General features: G+C 43.9%; 1 protein-coding gene across 1 annotated transcript in view; it reads right to left on the bottom strand.

The window, feature by feature from the left end:
* Positions 1-15105, bottom strand: part of LOC126187375 (valine--tRNA ligase) — a 189830-nt gene that overhangs the window by 54496 nt on the left and 120229 nt on the right. The window contains exons 13-14 of the mRNA XM_049928422.1: positions 3255-3402; positions 2693-3162 (exon numbers count right to left, since the gene is read on the bottom strand). Of these exons, the coding sequence (XP_049784379.1) occupies positions 2693-3162; positions 3255-3402 (618 nt within the window). The remainder of the gene's footprint in view (positions 1-2692; positions 3163-3254; positions 3403-15105) is intronic.

Below are 15105 nucleotides of genomic sequence, written 5' to 3'. Positions count from 1 at the left end.
AGCAGTAACCGAAACTTCCTCAGAACTATCATTACAGATGAGCAAAGTATGGCGTAATGCCTTCCAAATCATCATTTTTAGGTCTTTGGCACGCACCATGTGTTTCTATTTTTGAAGAAATGGTAGGTACTTACTGATTTCTGATACTTCCTTTTAACTGTTCTCTGTATGCCTGAAGGGTGAACAAGTGGCTTAACAATGCATGTATTTCTATGAAAGTTACTAAAGCCATTAGGGAGACAACAATGTATCACATGTCTACCACTGCAAGTGCAGTTCAAATTAAGATACAAATTGCAGACTCTTTTTAAATAATGTTTTGGTCACTGAAGTAAATGATACCCAAGTCCGATGTTTGAGTGATATCAACTTATTTTTAGCTATTGTATTAGGAAACTACTCATCTTGCAAATTTAATCTTCTGAATTTCTTCATCAATTAATGCCTCACACTCACAGCTCTAAACTACACGCTAACCTGAACAGTCAAACAAAACATCATGCAGATTAACAGAAAGTTCTATTTTAGGCACAGGTTGGACAAATTTCTTGCATACTGAATGTTTCTTGTGGGAAGCATGTTGCACATACAGATAGGTCACTTAAAATAGCACATTGGAATTGGGATGTATGATCTCATTTCAAGGTGTATAAAACCTGTTGTCAGATGTTCTGGTAAGAGCTGAAGGTCAGTATAAATGCAGCTGTCTGCTCCAGTTCACAGTTCACTTTTTTCAAAATATTCTTTTTGTATCCCTCATGCCATTTGCTTCCCACTGTTCCTTCAGTTCCTCCACACTTATTTGTATCAACTTGTTATGTGAGATCTGTCATGCCTGCTACGATATATCTGTTTCTGTCAGAAGCATACCCTTTCTGAATGCCTCATCAGCTTCAGCATACCTGCTACAGATACTTATCTTTTAGGAATATAAAACTGTGTCTTTTTTTTTTTGTAAGAATATTCTCTTCTCATTACAAGAAAAATCTTGTGTCCTGTTACAAACTGGATTCATTTCTGAGCTGATGCTCTTAGTTTGCTTTCTGGAATTCTATTTGTGCAATAGCTATTGTTCCTAGACAATATATCCATTCTTTAGGTGTGTTTTCTTTACAAAGAATTGGAAACCATGGTTTTTCCAAGAGCATGGAAACCATGATGTTTCCAAGAGCAACAATGGAATTAAAAATCAACTCTGGCTCAAGCTTAATACGTACAACTGACGAGCATTAGGTGCCACAGAGGTTGTGCAACTTCAGACAGAGGTATTTTCATAGAGGTCTGTACAATCCTGGCAATATGCCAAGATCCCTATTCCATGTGAAAGACAACCACTGACCATTGTCCCACACAGGCATTACCTAATTATGGCCAGGGCTTACACTAACATAAGACTCATGACACCCTGGTTTGCCATAAACAGTCTAAACCGACTGAAGCGCATGACATCTAGCGCACTCCAGACAGGCATGGTACAAACAATGTGAACACCCCCCCCCCCCCCCACTGTCGCCCCTTTCAATTCAAAATGCAAAGCCCTAGTATGTGCAACGATACCAAAAGATTTACTCCTTGCCCAGCATTTTCTTGGAAACAGTTTCCATTGTTTTCACACTCACATGCTAGGTCTCACTAGCAATGACATCCTTGTTAAGTTTTACAACATAATGGCTGCTTGATAAAACCAAATTACCACTCTCTGTAAGCCTCAGGTATCCAGATGATCATTTCTCGTGTTCCCTTCCAGACGGTACCAAGCCACTTCTTTAAAATCATAAACTTACTCGTTGACCATAAATGTGGCCTTAAAGACACCACAAATTGACACATATCTGATAAACTTCCCTTTTCATAAGGTACTACATGGTTCCACTAATGTTTCCTGAGTCTTAAAAAGATACTTACTTTAATTTCTAAATATTGTTTTGTGCGTGTTCTTAGACCTGAGAACTACCATGTCAGTCTTGGTGTTCAAGTGTCACTGATTTAACATTCAGAAATACAGAACATACACTGACTCCACATTCCGTCTCACTAGTATGCACCAATCTTTTGTAACCAAAATCAGAACTATATCCAAAGAATGCAGAATTCAATTTCAGCTTCCAGGTTGAAATCTTGATATCTTCAACCGTACACCATCTTCAGTTAGACCTATTTGTCATCTTTTGCTACCGTATACTGCTATAGAAGCTGTTTTCTTTCTTTTATTTTGTTGTGTTAGCCTGTTCTTGACAGGCCATCACCCAAACTTTCCAAAATGTATATTTTGGCTCCTCACATTTTATAACAATAAGTTTATGATTTATGTGCAAAATTAAATTTCAGAGTCTCAAGTGAGGAGAAGCCCAACAATATTTTGTAGAAATCAGTAATGTTTGAGAAAGATGAGTCTGAAAGTTTAATCTCAATTTTTACGATACCATGTTTCCCGTACCACTGATGTAAGTATTGCTTCCTCTACTACATGTTATTCCAACACATCCATCATTTGAAGATGTGATATTCAAATTGTCAATTCAATAACAAAAATCTCTTTCAATATTTGTAGACTTAACGGTACGAATAATGGTGAACAGATTTTCACCATAAGAATAGAAAATTACAAAGGTTAATTAAAAAACAATGTTGAATGCTATCGTCACAAATTTCAACTATGAATTCCCAAACGCATCTTTACATATATTCTTACCTCACTTTCAGAGTCTTGAGGACCATCACTGCAAACACCATACACTGTAGCAGGCAATTTGTTCCCTTCAGAGCTGAAGCTACTAATGTGCTTATACCACCTGAGCATATTTGGAAATCTTTCTAATTCACCATTGTCATTCAGTGCACCACAAACAATCAAATCTGATTTGGAAGGTGTGTAGCCTTGGAGGTAACTATAATCAGTAAGATAGGAGTCAACTATTTCACAGTCACTCATTGTTAGGTGAAAATTTCTGTCGTTTTCACATGACGAGATAATCCTCAACAGGTGATTCACATTATTCAGTTCTTTCTTGCCTTTGTTACTTGCACTTTTATTTCTTAGTTTAGAGTTTGGTGTAAAATCTGTCCCTAAATAACTAAGTGCAAATTTTGTGGCATTCCAAAGCTTATTGCAAAAGAATCTATATCCTTGCACCCTCAAAATGTCCAAATTTATATCTCGCCCTGTAAAAAGAAAAGAAAAGGGATACCTGTTGAAATAATTCTTAAACAATTATGTAACTAAACAATTATTGTGCCAGTAATAAATTTTTTACCTTGGCTTACATATGCACACAAAGCAAACCTCAAAGCATCTGCTCCACATTCTGGAATGCCATTGGGATAGTCCTGTTTCTGACCTTGCTTTGCTCTTTCTATCTCTCTAGGATCCAAATTGCTATTTGTTAATTGTTTGTGGAGATCCTGTAATGAATTTCACAATTGCTGTTTTACATACTGCTGAAAAACAAAATGAGGCAGAACTTATAACAGAAGGTAAAGCGATGCACGGGAACAGGGACAGATAGAAGAATATTTTGAGAAGGAACAGGAAGAAATGACATTGTCATGATGAAGCAGCCATATTCTGGTTCTCTAGAACAAATAAATTAATTAACTTCTTGGCTGTAAACAAATGTACCACATAAGATAGTGCAAAGATAAAACATTGCATTCGCACCTGACACTGAGTTAGTTTCAGATCCCATAACAGTATTCTTAGTTAGGGTTCCATGGTTCTGACAGGTAACTCCAGCAAATTTATTCCTTTGAAAGTCAGTTTCCATCCATCTGTATTTTTCACTTTATTTTGACATTTATCTCATGAATGTGCAATTGACAAATTATCAAACTATGTGGCAGACATATTATAGCTGCCTCCCTTGACGGACTGACAGTTCAGTACATACAACAATTAGTTCATGAAGCAGTCCCAACATGTATCCGAGATATCATAATCCTTGGAACTGTTTGCTAAACATTAAAAAAAAATTAGGAAATAAAGCTGCAAGGGAACTGAATTTCACTGGGGGAAACAAAACTGTCCTATGGATACCATGAAAAATCCAGCTATATTCCAAGGTGGACCTTCCACACTGTCATTGTGTTTTCATCTAAATGACTGTACGAAATCCTCACTAAATGACATACTGTTTCTTGTCATAGCAATATTAAGTACAGAGATATAATCATAAACTTCTAAATTTTTTTTTTAAATGCAGCGATTTATTTGCACCTGGCTTGTTACAATTTGTAACTTTCAGAGAAGCATCATGAGTGGTGAAATTTGAGTAAAATCTACAGATTTCTCTGGTTGCCATGTTAAAATTTGCTTCTTTTCTGAAAACACAGCAGAGTTTAAACAGTCTCACCTCACTAACACGTTGTGCAGATGCAGTTGCAAAAGAATTCTGAAAAAGCACATTCTCAGTAAAAATAAATGTGTAATTACTTCACTTATGTTGTTCTCAAATCCATAGCATTTCTCATTTCACCAACCATTGATGGTCTTTAAAAATTGAATTCTTTCATTGAAAAAGTCTGTAGTTAGTGGAATAACGTGGTAGATAGTTAAGTTTTGCATAATAACTATGCAGCAAGATACTCCCCTCTTTGTGTGCTATTATTTGCCAAAATCTCATTTCGATATCTCGAACTGTTTATAGAATATGAAGAATGTTGTAAACATTTCACTCTGGCTTTATGTCCAGTGCAGCACGATAGCAAATTAGTGTTCTACGTCAGATCAGTTTTCTTGAGATTGGTGGCAGATAAAGACGTCCAGCCAAGTCTTAAGAAAAATTCAATATATTAGCTAGATTTCATATGCTGCAACATATTTTATAATACGCACCAAATGCAAAATCATTGCAACATCTGTTTTTCATTACAAATGGAGATGGACAACATTCTGTATTTAGCAGTTACGGAGGAGCTGTGGCAGAGATTTAAATAATTCACATCACCTGTGACTATATAAGGAAATGGACTGCAAGATTCTGACACTTCCCTAGAAGGCAGAAGCTAGAACACGCCTTCTGAAATGTCACGGACACACTGCAAATTGAGTAAAAAGCCTAATATTTTACTGCACTGACATGCCTTGACAGCCTTCATCTGCATAACACAGCTCACTCATGGTTAGTACACATTCATCCAGCTCTTTCCTGGTAGCATAGTCTGCACACTTATCTCATTTGATGCCTTGCAGTTTTTTCTCTGGAGTAATCTCAAAGATGAAACCTATATACAAGTTGTAATAATTGCAGCAGTACTCGGTCTGTACTGACATCCTTCAATGTATGACTGTTGATAAATGTTGCAGAATACAATGGGCATTTAGAACATTTTAAAGAAGTTTTTATGGCCTTTTTTGTAATTTCTTTTTTGTTGCTGTTGCTGATAGTATAGTTTTACACTGTAACTGCATATCTCAAAATTAAACCTGCATTAGCTCCTTTGCCTACGTCAAGTCTTTATATAAAATTCTTTATATGTCAATTAACTTATACACAAAACTATTTAGGTCTAAATGCAGTTTGTTGCATTTATCTTTCTTTCAGTGTTATGTGGAAGAGGGGGTGGGGGGTGGGGGGTGACAGAACTGTTATAATAGTAAACTGGTAAGACATCCTAAGGGCATCTCTGAGGTGGTGACAGACAGAGGGGGCAGAAACTGTTGGATAGAGGTTGTGGGGACAGTAGGTTATCTTATGTTGGGGGTGGGATAATTTTAGGAGCAGAGAATGTGTTGTAAGAGTAATTCCCTTCTGTGCCATTCAGAAAATCTGGAGGTCAAGGGAAGAAACCAGATGGACTGGGTTATGAAGCAGCCACTGAAATCAAGAATGTTATGCTCAGCTGCATGTTGTGCCAAAGGGTGGCCCACTTTACTCTTGGCCACTGTTTGACAGTGGTCATTCATTCTGGTGGAGAGCTGGTTGGTAGTCATACCAACATAGAAAGCTGTGCAATGACTGCAACAAAGCTGATATACGACTGGCTGCTTTCATAGGTGGCCTGGTCTCTGAGGAATTAGGATAAGCCAGTGAAAAGACTGGGAAAGGAAGTGCTGGGTATCTGGATTAGGCAGGTCTTGCACCTGCGTCTTCCACAGGGATATGATCCTTATGGCAAGGGGGTGGGATTGAGAATGCATCAGGGTGGAATAAGATATTGTGGAGGTTGAGAGGCTGACGGAACTCCACTTTAGGAGGGGTAGGAAGGATCTTTGTTAATTGGTCCCTCATATCAGGGCATGATGATACATAATAAATGCTCTGATGAAGGACATGGTTCAGTTGTTCCAGTCCATGGGAGGTATTGTGCTCCTCTGTAGCTAGTTCTTAGGGCTGGTTGGGAGGATTGGGTATGTGTGGGGATATGGCTCGGGAAATCTGTCTGCAGGCTAGTTCTGTGAAAGATTTTGAGAGACCCTTAGCATACTGCGCAAGGGAGGTCACACCACTGGAGATACACTGTTCCTGGGCTGCCGGGTAGTATGGGAAGGATTTTTGGTGTGGAAGGGATGGCAGCTGTCGAAATGCAAGTACTGTTGGTGGTTGGTAGGTTTAATGTTGACAGAGGCAAGGATGGAGCCATCAGAGAGAAAGTGGTTAGTGTCCAGGAAGATGGCACACTGTGCTGAGGAGGACCAGGTGAAGTGGATGGGAGAGAAGGTGTTGAGGTTTTGAAGGAATGAGGACAGTGTCTTGGTCCTGATACCTGAACATGAAGATATATCAATGAACCTTAACCAGACCATGAGTTTGGCGTTTTGGGAGGCTAGGAAGTTTTCCTCTGGATGGTCCATCAATAGGTTGGCACACAAGGGTGCCACGCAGATACCCATGGCTGTGCTGTGGATTTGTTTGTATAACTTCCCTTCAAAGGGAGAAGTAGTTGTGTGTCAGGATAAAGTTAGTAAGGAGTGTGAGGAATGAGGTAGTGAGTTTGGAATTTGAAGTATGTTGGGAGAGGTAGTGTTAAATAGCTGTAAGGCCATGAGCTTGTGGAATGTTGGTGTACAGGGAAGTGGCATCAACAATTATGAGTAGGGATCCAGAAGCTAAGGGGTGGGGTTGGTGGAGCGGCAATGAAGGAAGTGGTTGGCATCTTTGACATAGGTGGCTAGATTTTGGGCCATTGGATGGTTGGTTGGTTTAAAGGAGGAGGGGGGGGGGGGGGGGAAGGGACAAAACTGCAAGGTCATCGGTTCCTTGTTCCCGGTAAAATAATTATACAAGGGAAAGAAGAAAAGAAAGGAGATGTACAGCACAATAACATGAGAATGGAAAAACCACAAGAACGACAGAAGGACAACCAACACTACTATGGACAAAACAGGAAAAGAAAGCCACCGAGAGAAGCAAGAAACAGGTAGCAGGGATAAAAACAAGAGGGCAGATGGCCATGGCTGGTCGACCAAGAGGATAAAAAGGAAAAGCCAGCCACTCTGCGACACATAAAAACATCCACCCAAAAAGCATTAGAGTGGAGAACACAAAAGGACAAAGGACATGCACAAAAACTTTTCACGTATAAAAAATTAAACTAAATTAGCCTATGAGGTGTTGTCAGCTAAAATTAATTGCAATGAGTCCAGTAACTGAAGAGTCCGTCGCAGGGCAGCCAAAGGAGGACAGCTCACCAAGATATGGGCCACTGTCAGCCTGGCGCCACACCAACACTGAGTTGGGTCATCATGGCGCAGGAGGTAGCCATGTGTCTCCTTAATGGCATGCAGTTTGTTGTGCGTACTGAGGTTACGCCATTCCGCCACCCAAAGCTGCAAAACCTTGCAGTATAGTACTGAATGCAGATCAGCTGGAAAGAAGTCGGTCTCCATAAGCAGTTTTCGCTTAGCCTGTTTGGCCAGCTTGTCAGCAAGTTCATTGTTTGGGATTCTGACTTCACCAGGGGTCTAGACAAACACCACTGAATGACTGGACCGTTCCAGAGCACAGATGGACTCCTGGATGGTTGCTACCATAGGATGATGAGGATAGTACTGGTCGATAGCTTGTAGGCTGTTCAAAGAGTCAGTACACAGAAGTAGTGACCCCCCAGGGCAAGAACAGATGTGCTCAAGAGCACGAGATATAGCCACCAGCTCGGCAGTGAAAACACTGTAGCCATCGGGTAAGGAATGCTGTTTAATATATCCTCCACAGACATACATGAAGCCGACATGTTCATTACCCATCTAGCCGTCGGTGTAAACCACTTCATGGCCTTGATGCATGTCAAGAATCAAGAGGAAGTGGCAGTGGAGAGCTGTGGGGTTAACCAAGTCCTTAAGGCCATGTGAAAGGTCCAGGCAAAGCCGCGGCCTAGGTGTACACCATGGAGGTGTACATAAATGGACCTCAAGCATAGGTGGTAAAGGCAAGGACTCCAGTTCGGAAAGAAGGGATCAGACACAAACTGCAATTGGAAGCCCTGACCTGGTCTGCCAGTGTGGCAGATGGGCCACCGTGGGTGGGAAAAAGAGATGGTAATTTGGATGCCCAGAAGAACTACGAATGTATGCAACGGAGGCACTCCTGCCTCCACCAGGATGCTGGTCACCGGACTCATCCTAAAAGCTCCAGTCACTAGGCGAACGCCACATTGGTGCACTGGGTCGAGTAAACGCAATGATGAGGGTGCTGCCGAACCATAAACCAGACTCCCATAGCCAAGATGGGATTGAACAAGGGCCCTGTAGAGCTGCAGCAGTGGAGTGATCTGCTCCCCAGTTGGTGTTGCTCAGGCAGCAGAGGGCATTAAGGTGCTGGCAGCACTTCTGTTTAAGCTGACAAAGGTGAGGAAGCCACGTCAATCAGGTGTCAAAAACCAGTCCTAAGAATCGAATGTCTCCACTACAGTGAGTGGATTGTCATTAAGGTAAAGTTCTGGTTCCAGATGAATGGTACAACGCCAACAGAAGTGCGTAACACATGACTTTGCAGCCGAAAACTGGAAACCGTGGGCTAGAGCTCATGACCATGCCTTGTGGATGGCTCCCTGTAGATGCCACTCTTCAACTGGTGGAGCAGTACAAAATGCATACAGAGAAGGTGAGATGGACAGCCCTATAGCTGCTGCTAGACCATTAATGGCCACTAAAAATAGAGATACGCTCAACACAGAGCCCTGCGGGACCCCACTCTCCTGGATATAGGGGGAATTATGGGAGGCACCAACTTGGACACAGAAAGTACGGAGCAACGGGAAGTTTTGGATAAAAATCGAGGGCGGGCCACAGAGACCCCACTCATAAAATGTGGCAAGGATATGATGTCTCCAGATTGTGTAGTATGCTTTACGTAACTCCAAAAAGACGGCATCCAGGCATTGGCATCTGGAAAAGGTTGCTCGGACACAAGACTATCAGTGGTAAAGCGACCCTGGCAGAAGCCACCCTGACATGGAGCACGTAGGCCACGTGACTCCAGGGCCCAACACAACTGCCGACACACCATACATTCCAGCAGCTTACAAAGAATGTTGTTGAGGCTGATGGACTGATACCTATCTGCATCAAGCAGGTTTTTACTGGGTTTGAGCACTGTAGTAGTGGTGCTCTCCTGCCATTGCGATGGAAAGAAGTCATCGCACCAGATCCAGTTCAAGATGATTATGAGATATCACTTTTATTCAGATGAGAGATGTTTAATCATCTGGTTGTGAATTCAATCTGGCCCAATAGCGGCGTTGGGGCAACGTGCAAGGGCACTGAGGAGCTCCCACTCTGTAAATGGGGTGTTATGGGATTCACTGTGGTGTGTAGTGAATGAGAGAACTTTCCCCTACAGCCGCCATTTGGAGTGTGGAAGGCTGGGGGATAATTCTCCGACGCAGAGACTCCAGCATAGTGTTTAGCAAAGTGCTCGGCAATCGTGATTGTGTCGGTTGATAACATGAAATTTATGTTAACATCAGGAACACCTGTTGGGGTCTGGTACCCAAAAACACATTTTCTCCTTGCCCAGACTTGGGAAGGTGACGTACGGCACCCAACGGTCAAGGTGTATTTCGCCTAACACTCCTGCTTCCGTCGTTTGATAAGCTGGCGAACGCGGGCACAGAGCTGTTTAAAGGCTATGAGGTGCTCCAGCGAAAGGTGCCACTTATGCCTCTGTAGAGGTTGCCGATGCTGCTTAATTGCTTCAGCAACTTCCGGCGACCACCAAAGGACTGTCTTTTGCCGGGGACCCTAAAGAGCGAGGGATCGCGTTTTCTGCCGTAGAAAGGATTGTTGTAGTCACCTGCTCAACCACCACATCGATGTTCCCATGTGAGGGAGATTGATCAGTGACACCAGGAGTGGCAGTTTCCCAGTCCGCCTTGTATTAAAGCCCATCTGGGCAGGCATCCATGAGCATGATGCTGGGGTAGTGACACGAAGATGGGGAAGTGGTCACTACAACACAGGTCGACATGTGCTCTCCAGTGAATAGATGGGCAACATCCTGGGCTGCAAACTGATCAATCAATGGCCGAGTAACTACCACGAGCAACACTGAAATCTTACATCCTCCTTTCAAGACACTGTCCATTCCGTTCAACTGCTCTTCCAAGTCCTTTGCTGTCTCTGATAGAATTACTATGTCATCAGCGAACCTCAACGTTTTTATTTCTTCTCCATGGATTTTAATACCTACTCCGAATTTTTCTTTTGTTTCCTGTACTGCTTGCTCAATATACAGATTGAATAACATCGGTGAGAGGCTACAACCTTGTCTCACTCCCTTCCCAACCATTGCTTCCTTTTCATGTCCCTCGATTCTTATAACTGCCATCTGGTTTCTGTACAAATCGTAAATAGCCTTTCGCTCCCTGTATTTTACCCCTGCCACCTTTAGAATTTGAAAGAGAATATTCCAGTCAACGTTGTCAGAAGCTTTCTCTAAGTCTACAAATGCTAGAAATGTAGGTTTGCCTTTCCTTAATCTTTCTTCTAAGATAGCAATGCAGAGAGCAAGTGTAAATTTTAACGGTTGGTGTAGCTCAGTCAGGCAGTGGAAAAAACTGCCACAACTCCACTGGAAGATGACATCATTGTGAGACTGGGAAGGTATGGAACATTCAGTGAGGCAGTTTACGCCTCTGGGTCACCTGTTGCCACCGACTTATTGCCTGAGCTGTCTATATCCATTGTGTCTGATGGTCCGGCGAGATCTAGGTTATCAGTGGACGCCAGGATCTGCACCTCACCCGCAGATGCAGAGCTTGTAGGTAGCGGTGGTGTGGGTGCCACCGCAATTCCCTTGGTCTTGGGGATCTTCTTTTTGGATTTCTCTCACTGCTCCTTGGGTTTTCCGGTCTGGGAGTACTTCACTGATCGTGAAGCCCTACAATCAGCTGCTTTCGGGCACTTCAGCCACTGGTGGGTGTCATCTTTCCCACTAGCAGAAATCTGGGAAGTGAGTTACCCAAAGGACCCCTTCCTAGCGAGAGGAGCCGAGGCTTCTACAGTGCAGCAGTGGGGACTGATATCCCAAATTGTTGGGGGGTGACAGGGGTTGCTCCCGAAGTAGGTGGTGTAGTAGCAACAGGGAAGGAAGTGCCCCCCACCATCAATGGGGCAGGTGTAGTCTTCCGTCTCTGAAAGGTGTCTGGGGTTGGCAGAGCTGATGGGGCTTGAACTGTTGTAGCGGCGGCGTAAGACAATGTCATATGTACAGGATGTAGGCTTTCAAATTTCCTCTTAGCCTCAGTGTACGTCAGTCGGTCCAGGTTCTTTTAGTCCATGATTTTGCTTTCTTTCTGGAGAATCCTGCAGTCAGATGAGCAAGGCGAATGGTGCTCTCCGCAACTGACACAGATGGGAGGCGGGGCACATGGAGTATCCGCAATCTCGACACGTGATGCTGGAAGTACAGTGGGAAGACATATGGCCGAACTTACAGCATTTAAAGCACCGTGTTGGGGGAGGGATATAGGGCTTTACATCACAGTGGTAGACCATCACCTTGATCTTCTCGGGTAAGGTATCACCCTCGAAGACCAAGATGAAGGCAGCAGTGGCAACCTGATTATCCCTCAGACCCTGGCGGACACGCCGAACGAATTATGATAACCTGGATCATAATTAAGCTCTTATGGGGCATGATGGTTACAGAAACATACCCCAGCTTGTCACAAACTAGTAATGCCTGTGACTGGACAGAGGATGCTGTTTTGATCAAGACTGACTCAGATCTCATTTTGGACAAGCTCTCCACCTCCACAAACCTGTCCTCTAAATGCTCAACAAAAAACTGAGGCTTCATCATCATGAAAGATTCTCCATCAGCTCTCGAACATACAAGGTACCATGGCGAATAAGAGCTGCTGCCATCCTTAGCCTGACATTTCTCCCATGGTGTGGCCAGGGAAGGGAACGACTTGAGGGTCATACTTCCATGCACTGAATTGAGCCCATGAACGGTTAGAGACTGCTGGTGTTTGACAACCAGCAAGAGATGAAGTACTATGCTTCATCACGTGTTATCTGCCCTGATGCCACCCATTCCAACCAGGGGGCCTCCCCATGGGTGCCACCCAGCCACAACAAAGGCCACCTGGACGGATGGCCATTTCCGAGAGTCCCAATGCCATAGGATGACGGGCATCTACTCCTTGGCATATGTGGGTATGGGGAGTTAATGGTGCAGGCATCAGCAGAATGATCACTTTGTTGTCAGGGGGCTACAACCAACAGGGTACATGGCAGACCCACCACAACAGACTGGTTACCATGCTGGATATCAGGTGAAACCAAGCAAACAAGTCCATTATCATCATCAGTGTAGAAAACAATACTGCACAGTTGATGGAAAAATATGCACCCAGGAGGGTGACTTCGCCGGACTGTTGGAGAATGAGCAGAAGTGCAGATCCATGTCGACGAAGGATGTGATAGGTCTCAGCACATGATGGACACGATGCACCATGAAAAGTGCCCTTCCCCAATTGGTTTACGCTTCAGGAAAATTTTGAAAAATGGAGGTCAAACCCTACAGGGGACCATCACATAATGGCCAAAAGGTGTGAGACTCCTTTTAGTCGCCTCTTACGACAGGCAGGGATACCTCGGGCCTATTCTAAGCCCCGGACCCACAGGGTGAAACTGGATGGAGATGTTGGCCAATGAGGGCCACAATTCTTTACATTTGGGGTGATAATGGCTGACCAGGGGGAGCGTTCCTTCTGTAGCTGATTCTTCGGGGTATGGGGAGGATTTTGAGTGTATGGGGCATGGCACAGGAAATCTGTTTGAAGACTAGGTCAGGGGACCCAGCCTGTCTGTGAAGCCCTTTGTGAGACCTTCAGCAAACTGTGCTAGGGAATTGCTGTCACTGCAGATATGCCATCTTTGGGTAGCTAGACTGTATGGGAGGGATTTCCTGGTGGGGAAGGGATGGTAATTGTTGAAATACAGTTTTGGTTGGTGGATTTAATGTGGATGGAGGTTTGGATGGAGCCATCAGAGATGAGGAGGTCGAAGCCCAGGAAAGTGGCCCACTGGGCTGAGGAGGACCAGCTGAAGTGGATGGGAGAGAAGGGTATGAAGGAATGAGGACAGGGTGCCTTGGCCCTGAGACTAAATCATGATGGTATTACCAATGAACTTGAACCAAAGCAGGGGTTTGGCATTTGTGATACTAGGATGGTCTCCTCTATATGGCCTGTATACAGGTTGGCAGAGGAGGTTGCGATGTAGATGCCCATGGCAGTGCTGAGGATATGGTTGTGCACCTTCCCTTCACAGAAGTAGTTGTGTGTTAGGATAATGTTAGTAAGGTGTATGAGGAATGAGGTAGTGGATATGGAGTCTGAAGGATGTTGGGAAAGGCAGTGTTCAATAGTGGCGAGACCTTGAACATGAGGGATGTTGGTGTATAGGGAAATGGCATCGACAGTGATGAGTAGGCATCCAGGAAGTAAAGGGGTGGGGATGGTGGAAAGTAGGTGAGAGAAGTGGTTGGTGTCTTTGTGCGGGAGGCTAGATTTCAGGCAATTGGTTGAAAGTGTTGGTCAATAAGAGCCGAAATTCTTTCAGTGGTAGCACAATAACCAGCTATGACGTGATGTTTAGTATTGTTGTGTTTGTGGATTTTAGGGAGCATGTAGATATTGGGTGTGTGGGATATAATAGGGGTGAGAAGGGAAATGGATTCAGAGAAGACGTTCTGGGAAGGGCCAGGTTTTGAGCAGGGGTTGGAGGTTATGATATACTTCTTGGATGGTATCACTCTGATGGGGTTTATAGGTGAAGGAGTCAGATAACTGGCAGAGGCCTCTTGCCAAGTAGCCATTGCCATTCATAATGACAGTGGTGCAACCTCCATCTGCAGGTAGGATGATTATTGCCAGGACCGGTTTTGAGGCTGTATATGTCTGTCCTTCCTTCTGATGAAAGTCTGATGTTATTAGGAAGGAACAAGGGGAAGAATGGTGAAGCCAAGCTGGAATAAGGAATTCCTGGAAGATGAGCAGAACATTGGGTGGGAGGGTACCGGAATCAAGGTTGCATGGTGGTATGAAATGAGAGAGGCAGGGTTCAATGTCGGAATTATATTGGCTTTGGTTAGAGAGATTGGTGACAAAGGTATGTTTCCCTTGCATGGATCAGGACAAGGAGAATAGGTCTTTGACAAATCTGACATGATCAAATTTGGGTGTAGGGCTGAAGATGAAACCTTTGGATAGCACTGAGACATCTATGGGGCTGGGGATTTTGGTGGAAAAGTTAACAGTGTTCCAGGATTTTTTCAGCTCTGAATTTAATGGGGTGGTGGTAGGGAGTTTTGGTGGGATGTGGGAAATTGAAAAGGTCAGCTAGGAAGGGTCTGGATCCTATAAGGGGGGTGACAAGGAGGAGCGCTGTGGTTAGGGTAAAGGTTGAATAGTGGTGGCTCAAGGTGGCAGTCAAATGTCAGCAGGTTGGATAACTTATGGAGACGGTGTCTCAAATGCTCTTCCAGGTGGTGGGAGACCAAGGGAATCAATTTCAGAGACATGATGTATGTGGTGGCTATTGCATAGTAGCAGTATCTCGAGGAGAGAGCAGAGGCGGTTCTGGGGTGCCTGTGCCATGGACATGTTCCATGGACATGTTTTTGTAGTACCAGGTTTGTGAGGGACAGTGTCCTGCAG

The sequence above is a fragment of the Schistocerca cancellata genome, chromosome 5, assembly GCF_023864275.1.
Source record: "Schistocerca cancellata isolate TAMUIC-IGC-003103 chromosome 5, iqSchCanc2.1, whole genome shotgun sequence".
NCBI classification, from domain to species: Eukaryota; Metazoa; Arthropoda; class Insecta; order Orthoptera; family Acrididae; genus Schistocerca; species Schistocerca cancellata.
This window is presented reverse-complemented; position numbering and strand designations above follow the sequence as displayed.